The sequence below is a fragment of the Macrobrachium nipponense genome, chromosome 22 (assembly GCF_015104395.2).
Source record: "Macrobrachium nipponense isolate FS-2020 chromosome 22, ASM1510439v2, whole genome shotgun sequence".
NCBI classification, from domain to species: domain Eukaryota; kingdom Metazoa; phylum Arthropoda; class Malacostraca; order Decapoda; family Palaemonidae; genus Macrobrachium; species Macrobrachium nipponense.
Genome location: NC_087213.1, coordinates 37,884,241 through 37,898,190, shown reverse-complemented (window position 1 = coordinate 37,898,190; position 13,950 = coordinate 37,884,241). Strand labels below are relative to the sequence as shown.

The 13,950-nt window shown below is 39.8% G+C and overlaps 1 protein-coding gene across 1 annotated transcript; it reads right to left on the bottom strand.

Moving 5' to 3' along the window:
• Positions 1-4,253: 4,253 nt before the first annotated feature.
• LOC135198241 (tigger transposable element-derived protein 1-like) lies at positions 4,254-7,056 on the bottom strand. Its single transcript, XM_064225813.1, has 3 exons — positions 6,881-7,056; positions 4,971-5,589; positions 4,254-4,334 (listed from the first exon to the last, which is right to left on the bottom strand). The coding sequence occupies exons 1-3, from the start codon at positions 7,054-7,056 to the stop codon at positions 4,254-4,256; spliced, it is 876 nt and encodes a 291-aa protein (XP_064081883.1).
• Between the last annotated feature and the right edge of the window lie 6,894 nt (positions 7,057-13,950).

The following is a 13,950-nucleotide window of genomic DNA, read 5'->3' as shown; positions in this document are numbered from 1 at the left end:
TAAAGCAACGAACGTATGAATGACTTGAACTATACAGAATTGAGCGATTACTATTTAAAAAAGTTATCTCTACTGCGTTCAATATTAACTGTTTGTACTTGCTGTTGTTTACTTCATTCTTTGCTAAAATTTGAAATAGTGAGGGATCCTGGTCAGTGCATTTAGCCTAATGAAAGTTTTTTACAGACATGTTATTCCTTGCAATCCAGCCGTATTTTTAAAGTTAAGTTGAGTCATTGAGGTTCGATATTTTATGCATATAACTAAAAAAACTCAAGGCTAAAACTGCGATCGGGACCTTGCACAGGAGCATTTTATTGTCCTGACCCGAAATAGTGTTACCTCTAATTTATCTAGATTTGTACGGGTGTTCCACTGGTTTTTGTGTGTTTTCTAATCACTACGGTGCCTAACGACCCTATCCATGCATCTGTATAAATACAGACGTCCACTGCGTAAATGCATATTCACTGTTTAGTATGATTTGTTACGTAAAGGATTAATAATCACCCAAAATGATAAAATTAACACAGTATGATATTTCAGGAGAACTTCTGGAAAGAGAAACTCAAAGATAAAAACTCGCAGTAGCGAAATCCCAATGATGTAGATAATTTCTGTAAAAAAATAAGATTAAGAATGTCTCGTAACTTCAGCCACAGGAATAACGAAATTCGACCTGCAAAGGAAACACTCAAAGTTACTCCAAATGAATAAAAAATTGTACTTAGCTTGATTTTGTGGGAAGTCACGGTGTTCCGATAACGATGTGCCCTTGGCCCTCCTTCTCTATTTAGCGGATGACCTGGTTTGGCTTCAGTTTCCCCCGTGCACGTTGTTTGGATGATTCGAGCCCTTGAAGATCCGATGCTGCAGACGCGTCCGGTTTATTTCTTGAAGTGCTGGAAACGCTCAATAAAACTATGTTTTCTTGGATGATTCTAATGAGAGACGAAACTTGTCGCCGTAGGAAGAAGACACTTCGGGTTTGTTTCTTGAAGTTATTCACTGCTGAAGACACTCACTAACGATGATACTAATTTGCTTGAAGAATCTGTTGCTTTTGTCGTCGTTGACTTCTGATGATACATTATTCGTTATTTTTCGGAAGACGTTGAAGAGTTCTTGTTGTTTTCTGAAGTCGCTCACTAAACGATGATACTAAGTTGCATGAAGAATCTGTTGCTTTCGTCGTCGTAGACTTCTGATATGATACTTCATTATTCTGGTTTTTCTTCGAAAGACGTTGTAGAGTTCTTTTAGTAATCTGCCACCAATATTAGGGCTGTTGCCTTGTATAATAAGGCGCCCTATGAGGTAATGTTAGACTTGCGATAATCTTATGCTAAGTCGGTTGGTTATGCACTTCCATATTCATTGGAGTGTCTTGGGGTTTGTAGATCACTTGCGAAGTCGGTATTATCTTCTTTGGTTATGACGACGATGTGTTAAACTCATGGTGATTCGGCAATGATGTGAGGTTCTAGTAGAAAACACAAAGTATAAAAATACATATATTCTTCTGAGATTACATGGTGAAGATCAGGTATGATTGTACAGGTCTTCTAATGACGATGGCTTGATCGCTTCTGCCAATGATGATGGCTAATTCTGTTCTGTTCCGACTACCATCTCGGTTACAAGTCATAAAGGAAGCAGACAGTAGCTCGAACATATAAACATACATACAAAATGAGACACATTACTAATCACGTAGGCCGCTTGAGCTATAGGTCACGGTGTTTGTCTCAAGCTTGAAGCTTGGACTAAAGTTTATAAACAAATGAATGACTACAGGTGACGGCATGTTATCTTAGCCTACTTTTATGGTATACGTCATCTTAGCGTCTCTGGTCTGATCACATTCCTGCAAGCATTCCTCTTTAGTTTTAGTCTTTTATATATATGGAATAACATTCCATATTTTTATTATGTAACTCTTACACATACCAAGTAAATTACATAGCTATATTGTCAACTCGCACAGCGGCTTAAATTTTTAAAACATGGTAACGGTTTTATTGTTTTTGTGTAGATGATTAACCCCCTCCTACTTTTGGGGAACAACAAAGCTGAAGAGCTCAATTCGTTTGTGCCCTTTTGTGCATGTAATTGCTCACATACAAACTGCAGTGTACTGAAATGCTGAAATGACTGTTCTTTGATTACTGGTAGCAGCGAAATCACCAAATGAATTATAGTAACTATGCTACAAAGCTTGGCTGTTTTCTGCTCCCTTATATCTTCATTCATAATTTACTCAACAAGAAGTCAAGATCACAAGTATCATTAACAACTACAGGAACTTTATGGTTTCCAAGCGTTTTCAACTAACATCATATACGTATATACATATTGATATTACAGTTCCCTTTAATTGTCATTGACCGGATTCGGAAGGGTGTGGGGACTCGTTTATTCAGCATATGTATTTGGGAATGAAAACACACTCACTTTCGGTCCATTTTGGTAATTCCCTTTGCAGTTCGGTACACAGCACACAAATGGCATTATTGGTCAGTTCCAGGTGAATATTATGGGTCCATATACAGTAAAATTTTCTGTAACAACAGCAGAAAACTGGAAGGAAATAGAGCGCGACCTCTTCATTCAAAGCATAAAGCAGCACAAACTTACCACTACCAAGGTCTTGTCACACCTCTTTCACCCCCCAAATGACCTGGTCTTCTGTAGATGGCCTTGGTCTGGTAAGCGTCCCCCACGAATATGAGGGAGGGGACCCCTGTATTGTCAGTTTTTATTATGTGAATCTTTTTATGTATGTCGATGGTTATACAACAAGACAAATCATTGATGCTGCAATTCATACCCATGACATAGACTGAGAAGCGGTCCAAGGAAAAACCCGTGGCTAACTGATCCTGTGACTGCTGATCCGCGACTAAGGGATGACCCCTGTAACTGTCTATTTTAACATTCCACTACTTAATTTGATAGTTAAAACAAAAATATACCTTAAATTATCATGCTAAAAGAATATAATATTTCAAAAATACACCCTAAACCATCATCCCTGAAAACCCAAAGTAACCGTACATTACAGTACTCGCCTACTACTGTAACTAAGTAGGCTATATATACTCCCTTAAAATGCCTATAACTGCCCATTTTCACAGTTCATCGCCAAACTTGACAGTTCAAACAAAAATTTGCCTTGAAATATCATCCCAGAACACCCTAATAACATTTTAAAGTCATGTTGCAAAATTATGTACAACTGACAATGGTTATTCTTAATTATCCCCTACCATTCAGATGCACGTTTTCTTTGCCATACGTAACTTTGCCTATTGTTCTGTGCCTACATTTTATGTACAGTAGTGCCTCAGGATACGAAATTAATCAGTTCCAAAGCGGCGTTTGTAACCTGATTTTTTTGTATCTCGAACCACGTTTTATATGCAAATTGCCTAATTCGTTCCAAGCCCTACAAAAACACCATAGTAAATTTTATAATAAAGCTAAATTGACCAATAAACAATGAAATACCACAATTTGGACCATTCAATACCTAACATAAACTATACTATACCTGTAAATAAAATGTATTAGTGTACAGGGTACAAAAAATACTGTACGTACATATGTAGTAAAATGTGGAACCTTACCTTCGAGTGAGGCGATCTCCGAAAGTGGCGACAGAGGAGGAGGACAAATGGCAGAAAACATGAACACTTAACTTTACGAAACATTAAAAAATGGCAGAAAACATTAACACTAAACTTTAGGAAACACATTAATAAGTGGCAGAAAACATTAACACTCAACTTTACAAAAAACTTAAAATTAATTTTTTTTCTTTTTTATTTTTATATTTTGTTTACTTTTTTATGCTTTACGTTTTTTTTTTTTTTTTTTTTTTTTTTTTTTTTTTTTTTTGGGGGGGTTTTTTTTTTTTTTTTACAAAATTTCAATTTCTTCACCACTTTCAACTTTCTGTTTTTTTTGTATCACTTGGTTCTTCCTTTTTGCTTACTACTACTAAAGGCCTCTTTAAAAAATAACTATCCAAGGAAGATTGCTTCTGCCTGCTTTTCACAATGTTCCTGAAACGACTCAGGCAAATGTCATCGAAAAAGACACAAAACAAAAAATCTGTCGCAAACATACGACCTGTGTAAGCCTTTTCGGGGTGTCTCTTTTCTACAAATGTTTGCACTTTATGAAAAGCAGCTAGAACATTCTTAATTTCTGACGTTGTCATAGGGTCCTCCTCCTCCTCCTCGCCGCTGCTAGAGAACTTCTTGGAAGACGTTATGTTGCATGGCCTCCAACTCCTTCAGGTCATCTGTTGTAAGCTCCTCTTGGTGCTCCTGGAGAAGGTCATTGATGTCGTCCTCGTCGACGACCAGCCCCATGGACTTGCCAAGTGTAATGATCTCGTCAAGATCTGGTTACGAAACAGTTTCAGGATTGTCAACTGTTTCTGAATCTGCATCAGCTTCGCCCACGTTGAATCCCTTGAAGTCTCGGGTAGATATGGCATCAGGCCAGAGTTTCCTCCACGAAGAATTCAAGGTTGGTCTCGAAACCTCCTGCCAGGCTTGATCGATGAGTCGGATGCATATCACGATATTGAAATGCTGCTTCCAAAATTCATGCAAAGTGAGATTTGTGGCATCGGTGATGTCGAAACATCTCTTGAAAAGATGTTTCATATACAGCTTCTTGAAGTTCGATATCACTTGCTGGTCCATGGGCTGGAGGAGAGGGGTGGTGTTAGGCGGAAGATAAAGAACCTTGATGAAAGAATACTCCGCTAGGATATCTTCCTCGAGGCCAGGAGGGGCATTGTCCAACAACAGTAAACATTTCAGAGGGAGGCGCATCTCTTCCAAGAATTTCTTCACTGTCGGGCCGAAACAGATTACCCACTCAGTGAACAAAAGTCTCATTACCCAGGCTTTCGCATTAGCCCTCCACATCACCGGAAGCTTCTCCTTTAGCACTTTGTGGGCCTTGAAGGCTCGAGGAGTCTCGGAATGATACACAAGTAGGGGCTTGACCTTCCAAACCCCACTGTCGTTGGAACAAAGTGCGAGCGTAAGCCTGTCTTTCATAGGCTTATGCCCGGGTAGCTTCTTCTCTTCCTCCATGATGTACGTCTGACGAGGCATTTTTTTCCATAAAAGGCCAGTCTCATCACAGTTGAAGACATTCTGAGAACTGTAGTCTTCGTTGATCGTCATCTCGTTGAACGTCTTAATAAAGGCTTGGGCTGCTTTCGTGTCCGAGCTGGCAGCCTCCCCATGCCGCACCACTGACTGGATGCCAGTCCATCTACGGAATTTATCAAACCACCCACGAGAAGCCTTGAAGTCTGGGGTTGACGTCGTATCGGCCTGGGCAATCAGATCACCGAAAATAGTGCCGGCCTTCTGGCAGATTGCCGTCTCGGTTATCGTATCGCCAGCGATTTCTTTGTCTTTAATCCGTACAAGAAGCAGCTTCTCCATCTCATCATGCACGTGGCTCCTCTTGTTGGACAAAAAATTCACGCCCTTGGAAGGTGTAGCTGCTTTGATGGCTTCCTTCTGCTTAAGGATGGTGCTTATCGACGGATATCGGCTGTATAAGTTAATTAAGTTCACACACAACACAATAAAGTATACATACAAGTAGAAAGCAAAATCACTAACACGAATTTACGTTAACTAATGAAATACGTATGTGTGAACGAACGAATCCTGCATGCCTACGATAACGCTGGTGCGACGAAGTGGCCAAATGACGCCTTTACGTAGAGGTATGATGGGATAGATGCTGACCAATAGGAGAGCAGGATCTTACGGTGGTGACTAGCATCAGGAACCAATGGGAAAGCGGGAAGATGGTGGCGAGTCTACAGAGTTAGAGGCGCGCCAGTTTTAAAATTGTTCTCGGCGGTCTGGGCGAATTTCAGACTTTACAGTACACCCTTTCGTAACCTGAATTATTTTCGTATGCAGAAGCAAAAAATCTTCGTCTTTGCTTTTGTAACTTGGATTTTTCGTAAGTAGGGACTTTCATATGTCGAGGTTCCACTGTATATTGATATTTTCTGGTGTTGTAAGATGATTTTGAAATAATTTTTACTCTACAGATAGGTATTTTAGGGTTGTACTATTGTATAGAGCATATATAAAATACGTGGGTAGTTTAGAACAACGGGACACATACGTACCTTCAAACAGAAAGCTAGGTTTGTTACGTCATGTTAGTATTTTCTTGATTGCATACAAGTACGTTTTACATAAAAAAATTATTTGCTACAGTAAGTTCTTGGTTTACATTGTATTGTGGTTAGTCCTTACCATCTCCCTTAAATTTATTAAAAATTCTCTCTGTCTCTCTCTGTCTCTGTCTCCCTCTGTCTCTGTCTCTCTCTCACTCTCTGTCTCTGTCTCTCTCTCTCTCTCTCTCTCTCTCTCTCTTCTTCTCGTCTCTCTCTCCTCCTTTCTCCTCATCCTCTCTCTCTCTGTAGTGGGAGTAATGCCTGCAGTGTACAATAGGCAATACTTAGGGTTTTTGCAGCATCCCTTCAGCCCCAAGCTGCAACCTCTTTTAAACCTAATTAACTTCCGTTCAAACTGCCTTCCTACCACCTTGCCATCCCACTCTCTTGATTTATTTCATCATGTGACTACGAGGATTTCCTCCTTGTACATCTTAAAAAAGATAAACAGTATATATAAAATTTAGACAGAAGATTAGTGTAAGGAGTTAACAGCTACCTCCTGTCTCAGAACAGAGGCTTTGGAATCTCTTTAAATAATGCTGGGTAGATGCTTGCAGGTTTCCAAAGACCAGGGTTGGAGAGATCCTGGGGCAACCGAGGAAGCATAAATGGAGTGTTGCTATTGTGCCCCGTTAAGCTCACTCCATGTAATGAATGACCACCCCTGCAACCATTACCTTGTGAGTGAAGGCTAAACTGCTTTGAGGTTGCAGAGCTTTTGTGCATTGTTGGAGTCCTAGCCAACTAAAAACCCCAGACAAGCTTCTGTGCCATTGAGTGTGGAACTTCCTACCCATGGGGCCTTCTGGCATGGCCATTGTGACCATTCCTTGGGGATTTTCAGGGTTGGAGGAGAAGCATTCAGGTTATAAGATTCTGGCTGTTCATGGCTGTTTAAGGGATGCTGCTGTTCACTCCTGGCAAAAAATCATTTGCTTAGGCAAATTTTGTTGCTCAGTTGGGAGCTTCAAAACGTTTGGGATCGTCTAATAACAGGGAGACCGTATGTTAATGTGGCAGCGATAAAAGGTATCCTGTCGATGAACTATGGAAAACTGTCCATGGATAAGTGGATGCGGGGACTGGGAGTACTCAACCAAACTCCCTTTTTTCTTTTTCAATTGGTCACATAAGAAAGAATACTGAATTAAAAGCTCAGATAGAAATATTGGAAACAATACAAACAAAATGACTCAAGAAAAGTTAAAGCACATGTGCAAAATGCAGTGTAAATAAGTGGTGTAGACTACAGAGAGGCATGTGCATCAAAGCTAGGTAGTCTCAGTGTCTGTCTCTCCTGTCAACAAGAACAGGAGTTAGCTAAATTGAGGAGGGAAGTAGAAGAATTAGCCAAGGAACTAAAGGAGTTGACAAAGGACAAACTCGAAGGCAAGAGAAGAGAAGACAGAATGGAAAAGGAAATTGGAGTTCTACAAAGAGAAGTTACAAACCTTTAGAGAGAGAAGCAGGAATTAATTAAACAACGACAGTAGAAAACGGAGAGAGTATAGTGGAGATTAGAAAACAATTGCTAAAGACCAGAACCAGAAATGAAACAGAGACAAGTACTAGACAAGGCACAAAGAAAGAAGTTTACAAGGATAAAAATAATGAATTCAAGAGAGCTGTTGGCAGAAGAGTGATAGCAGCCAAAAAACACGATTGTCTCCCAAAAGGAATCAACACAGCGAATAGATTTGCTGTGCTCTCTGAAACAAGAGGAGACTATCTTAATTGAAGATGCGTTAGTAGAATATCAGGGGTTAAATTTTGTGGCCAAAAATAGAAGTAAGAGAAAAGTTAATTCTTACCCAGGTGCAGGAGCAAAGAAGATAGCCAAGGCAGTGAAAAAAAATCAAGGTAAATAATAGAAAAAGTGTAATCATAGTGCAGGGAGGAGGAAATGACCTGTTTCTAAAAGATGGAGGAACTGGCAAGACAGAAGGTCTTGTAGCCAACCTGACGAATGTTATATAGAACATCCGTGAGAAAACTGATAGCATTTTTATAGGACTTCTGCTTAGAAACAATGTAAGCCACTACTCCCTAAGCAAGGCAGTTGGAATCAACAACAGACTGGAGCTAATATGCCAAGAAAAAGGTGTTAGGTTTGTAAACTTTTGGGACAGATTTATAGGGAACAGGAAATTATATAGAGATGGAACTCACTTTAATTTCGAAGGAGGAAAACTAATAGGAAACATTTTCAACGAAAACCTCATAAAACACCTTATTGAACTGAACATTCAAGGGAGGAAGTAAAAAAGCACCCAGAATTTGGTTAGCAATAGCACTGCAGGCAACAGTGACAGTAAGGGAAACTAATAAAGCCACCGAGGACAGAAGAGAAGATAGAAAAGTCCCTCGGAGTAGCGCAGTTTAATGCACAATCTATTCGGGACAAAGTACATCACTTCAAAGCATTGGTAGCAAGTGAGGAATTAGACATAATAGGTATCACAGAAACATGGATACAAGAGACTTTGAAGGAGAGTACCAGATAGCTGGATATAAATTGTTCAAAAAAGAAACTCAATAATAAAGGTGGAGGCGTTATGTTATATGTTAGCGGCCACCTCAGTCCAATCGAGTGTAAAATTACAACCATACAAGAAGTGATTGGCATCAATATAAACAGTCTAGGGAAGAAGATAACTAATACTAGTGTACAGACCTCCCCACCAATCACAAATGTCCGATGAGCTATATACACTACTATGACAAGAGATAAACAGCAAACTCTGCATAATAATGGGAGATTTTAATGCAGCAGTACATTGGGACACGATGACCTCCGCATCAAACATAGAAGGAAAGAGACTTTTAGATTTTGTAAAAAATGAATTCCTCCACCAATGGGTTGACAAACCTACAAGAGGAAACAACATACCAGACATCGTCCTATCAACAGAAGATAAACTAGCGTCTGACCTTTCAATAGGTGCGAATCCAGGCAAAAGCGACCATAAAATGATCTCATTTCAAATCAATGTTTAACATAAAAAAGAGAAGAGGATATTAATGAGAATAGACTACCGTCGACACGCGTGCATAGAAAATTGCCACTGGGAAAATTGCCGCTGGGATGATTGCCACGCCGATTATTGCTCATGTGGGAAAATTGCCACTGGGAACGCTCCCCACCCACCTCACTTTCAATGAAAAAAATTATATATATATATATATATATATATATATATATATATTATATATGTGTGTGTGTTGTGTGTGTGTGTGTATTTACATATATATATAGATATCTATATATCTATATATATAATATATATATATATAAAATATATATATATTACAACATAAAAGTCAATTCTCTTTAAAGATTCATTTGAATGATATTACTGTATTGATTTCTAGATATTGTAATGCCTTTTTAAAGAAAAGTATTGATGTTCTTATAAACAAAAGTAAAATTTTTCAAAAAACTATTCTTAACCTGTATTTTAGTTGTAAGACCTGAAAGCAGCCGAGCACCAAGCAGTGTTCCCAGTGGCAATTCTCCCATATGGGCAATGTTCCAAGTGGCAATCATCCCAGTGACAATCCTCCTAGAGCCGTCGACAAGACCTAAAAAAGCTGAAGGAGTACGTTAAAAATCTAGAGTACGACGAGAACACAGTCATCTATAAACACTGGGAAGCCTTTCAAAAGGAATACACAGAAAAACCCTCTAGATGTATACCATTAAGGCAATTACTAACAAATGGCAACCCTCAGCCTAAGTGGTTCAACAGAGAAATTAAAAATAGCATAAGAGAAAGACAGATTGCACAGATCCATGAACCCACACCCAATACCAGTAGAAACAAGCAGGCATAAAGAACTCTGTAGATTGATTGACAAATTAGTAAGAATTGCAAAGACAAATGAGGATAAGAGAGTTGCATTAGTTTGTAAAGAAAACCCAAAAGAATTCTTTGCACATGTTAATAGTAGGAAACCAATAAAAAATAGCATGGGTCCCCTAAGGGACAATAGAGGTAACCTGGTGAACTCAGACTTGGAAAAAACAGAATTATTGAATAAGTTTTTTACTAGTGTATTCACAATTGAAGACACTACATCAATACTGGAACTTGCTATTAAATATGAAGGGGCTGATCCGCTGAACAAAATCATATTTACGGAAGAAGACATTAAAAACAAAATAGACAAACTCAACAAGTTCAAATCTCCTGGCCTGGATGGGATTCATCCAAGAGAAATTCAAGAGCTAAAAGAGGCGATAGTTTCTCACCTACATAAACTCTACAGAAAAAGTGCTGAACAAAGAAAGGCACCAAAAGGATGGAAACTAGGTAATGTGCTCCCAGTTTACAAAAAAGGTCCAAGAGAAGAGCTGGGAAATTATAGACCAATCTGTCTAACATCGGTCGTTTGCAAGATTTTTGAGTGCATAATTGCAGATCAAATTGTGAATCACATTGATAGAAACAACTTGTTAAACAGCCAACATGGTTTCAGACAAAACAGATCCTGCCTATCAAACCTCTTGGAGTTTTTTCATAACATGCTTGATATTTACGACAGTAGTAGAACAATAGATATACTCTACTTAGATATCCAAAAGCCCTTTGACAAAATCCTACACAAGAAACTGATGACAAAAGTTAGAGCTTTAGGAATTGTAGGAGACTTGGTCGAAGACTGGCTAACTTGTAGAAAACAGAGTTGTAATAAATGGTGAAGAATCTGAATGGTCAGATGTAACAAGCGAAGTTCCCCAGGGTTCTGTCCTTGGCCCTCTCTTGTTTTTGATATACATTAATGACATTGATGTAGGCTTAACTAGCAGGATAGCCAAATTTGCAAATGACACCAAACTAGGTGTAAATGCAGCAGACCCAGCTGCAGTGGAAAGTTTAAGAAATGATCTAATGAAAATAGGAGTGGTAAAAAAACTGGCAAATGCCTTTTAACGTAGGTAAGTGTAGTGTTACAAATAGGAACAAACAACCCTCATGCCAGCTACATGCTGCTTGGGAATGACATAAATGGTGTAGAACAAGAGGAGGACCTTAGAGTCATTATTACCAAGGACTTGAAATCCACAAAACAGTGCGTAAAAGCTGAAAAGAAGGCACAGAAACTAGTGGGATACATAAAGAGGCAGTTCAAATACAGAAACAAGGAAACGGTGCTGCAGCTCTACACATCAATAGTTAGACTCCATCTTGAATATGCAGTACAGTTTCGGCCACCAATACCAAGAAAAGACATAAACAGATTAGAAGGAGTATAAGCAAGAGCCACAAAGTTAATTCCATCCATCAGGCAAATATGTTACCGAAGACAACTAGAGAGCCTGAACATGCATGGCTTAGAAACACGACGATTACGAGGATGACTAATAGAAACATTCAAAATACTGAAAGGCATAGCAAAAGTAGACAGTAACCTATTTACATTTAAACGAAAACCAGACAAGAAATAATGGATGGAAACTAGAACTGAAGAGATGCAACACATTCCATTGTGGGAACTTATGTGACACATGGAATAAACTGCCACCAGAAGTTGTAAACAGCAATAGTGTGGAAGAGTTTAAAAGAAAGCTAGACAAAAAATGCACAGTAAAACCTGCTCCTACAGATAAGTGAGCACACGATGTCTCCTTGGATGGACTAACAAGTCTTTGAGACATCCTAATCCTTGTAACTCTCTCTCTCTCTCTCTCTCTCTCTCTCTCTCTCTCTCTCTCTCTCTCAGTATACATATAGCAGTACTTTAAAGAGGAAACTCAGCAAAATATCTATAACATAATCATTATTTCACTTACAGAATCCATTTATGTTTTTATGCAGGCAACTTAAACCTCCAGTCTTCAGTATTGTGGTAATATTTCTGTTACAACGTATAAGCCTCTCTCTCTCTCTCTCTCTCTCTCTCTCTCTCTCTCTCTCTCTCTCTCTCTCTCTCAATGAAATGTGAATTACTGTATCACAAACTTTCCATTGTGGAACCAAAACAAACACATATTTGGAATCTGCGTAAAAAGTCCTACCAGAATCAGGTGTCACTTTTACTCTTAAATGAAAAATAATCATATTAATAAATTAGTTTCTTATAGCAGCTAAGTTATTTTCCTAAATAATTTGCTCGTAATAAGCATAATCAGCTGATTCTCAGAGCATAAACAAAAGACAAAATACTCTTTGATAACTGTATATTGCTGTATTTATGCATTAATATTACAGTAAGGGTCTTTGCCCTCGTCTCGACATGGGCTCATGCTCAAGGGATTCGCCTGTTGAGATACCTAGAAGACTGGCTGGTCTTTGCAAGCTCCAGGGAGAAACTACTTCAAGACAGGGACCACCTTCTTCAGCTTTGTTGGGAGCTAGGTATAGTAGTAAAGTTGGAGAAGTCCAATCTGGTTCCCAACCAGAGAGAGCTCTCTATCTGGGTATGGATATACTAGATACAGCTGCGTCGACTTTCCAAACAGCCAGCTCACCAGTAGCAGGTCCTTCTGGGAATTTTGTCTTCTCAGGAGAAACTGGTCCCTCACGGTCGTCTTCACCTTTGGTCTTTGCAGTGGAGACTGAAGGACTTTGGTCTCTGGTGGGGGATTCCCCTCTGCAAAGAGTTCCTCTGTCAGAGGAGGTTAAGAAAGACCTTCGTTGCCAGTTGGACAACCAGAATCTCATGGTGGGAGTCCCTCTGCATTCATCCCCTACAGACGTTCTGTTTTCGGATGCTTCCATCAACGGTTGGGATGCTCATCTGGAAGATCTCCTTGCCTTTGGCATTTGGAGTGCAGAGGAGAAGTGGCTTCACATCAACATTTTGAGAGTTAAAATCAGCTTTCCTAGATCTATGGGAGTTCTGGAGGAGGGTAGAGGGGCGTTCTGTCGTGTTGATGTCAGGCAACACCACAGTGGTCGCCTATGTAAACAAGCATGGGGGTCTGGTGTCTCGTCAGTTCCATTCAATGACAGTCGAGTTGCACCGGTGGGCGATCGACAACTCGGTGGAGCTCTCTGCCAGGTATGTTCCAGGCAAGAGGAATGTGGTGGCCCACAAGCTGAGTCACTGTAACCAAATTCTGGGCACGGAGTGGTCTCTGCATCAGGGTGTGGCTGACAGGCTTTTTCACATTTGGGGAAGGCCTATGCTAGACTTCTTTGCCACTCGCTTCAACAGAAAGCTGGAGGTTTACTGTTCAGTGGTCCCGGATCCTCTTGCTCTAGCAGAGGATGCCTTACAGCATCCTTGGGACAGTCCCTCCATTTTGCCTGATCCGTCAAGTTCTGAACAGAGTAATGAGTTCTCAAAATCTCAGGATGACCTTGGTGGCACCTCTGTGGTCTCAAGCAAAGTTGTTCCTGGACCTTCTGTCTCTTCTGTCAGAGGTTCCAAGAGAGATTCCCCCATGGCGACAACTCCTTTGTTAATCTCATGTGGAAAGGTATCACCAATCAGTGGAGTCCCTGTCTCTTCACAACTGGAGACTATCCAGTATCTCCTCTGAGCAAGAGATTTTTCTCAAAAGGCTGCGGGACGGATGTCCGGGTATCTCAGGAAACCTTTGTCAGCAGTTTACCAAGGGAAATGGGCAGTCTAGTGTGATTGGTGTTGTCGACAGGATTTCTTTCCACTCAAGAGCTTCTGTTCAGTGGATAGCAGATTATCTGATCTTCCTCAGGAATGAGAAAGGTCTTTCTGTTTCAGCTATAAAGAGGCTACAGAGCAGC

Coding starts and splice junctions, on each gene's coding strand:
- LOC135198241 (XM_064225813.1), bottom strand. CDS start 7,056: ATGGCCATGCCAGAAGGCCCCATGGGTAGGAAGTTCCACACTCAATGG. Junction 5,590..6,880: donor GTGGTCATTCATTACATGGA/GTGAGCTTAACG, acceptor TAACTTATACAG/CCGATATCCGTCGATAAGCA. Junction 4,335..4,970: donor GAGCCTTCAAGGCCCACAAA/GTGCTAAAGGAG, acceptor GACCTTCTCCAG/GAGCACCAAGAGGAGCTTAC.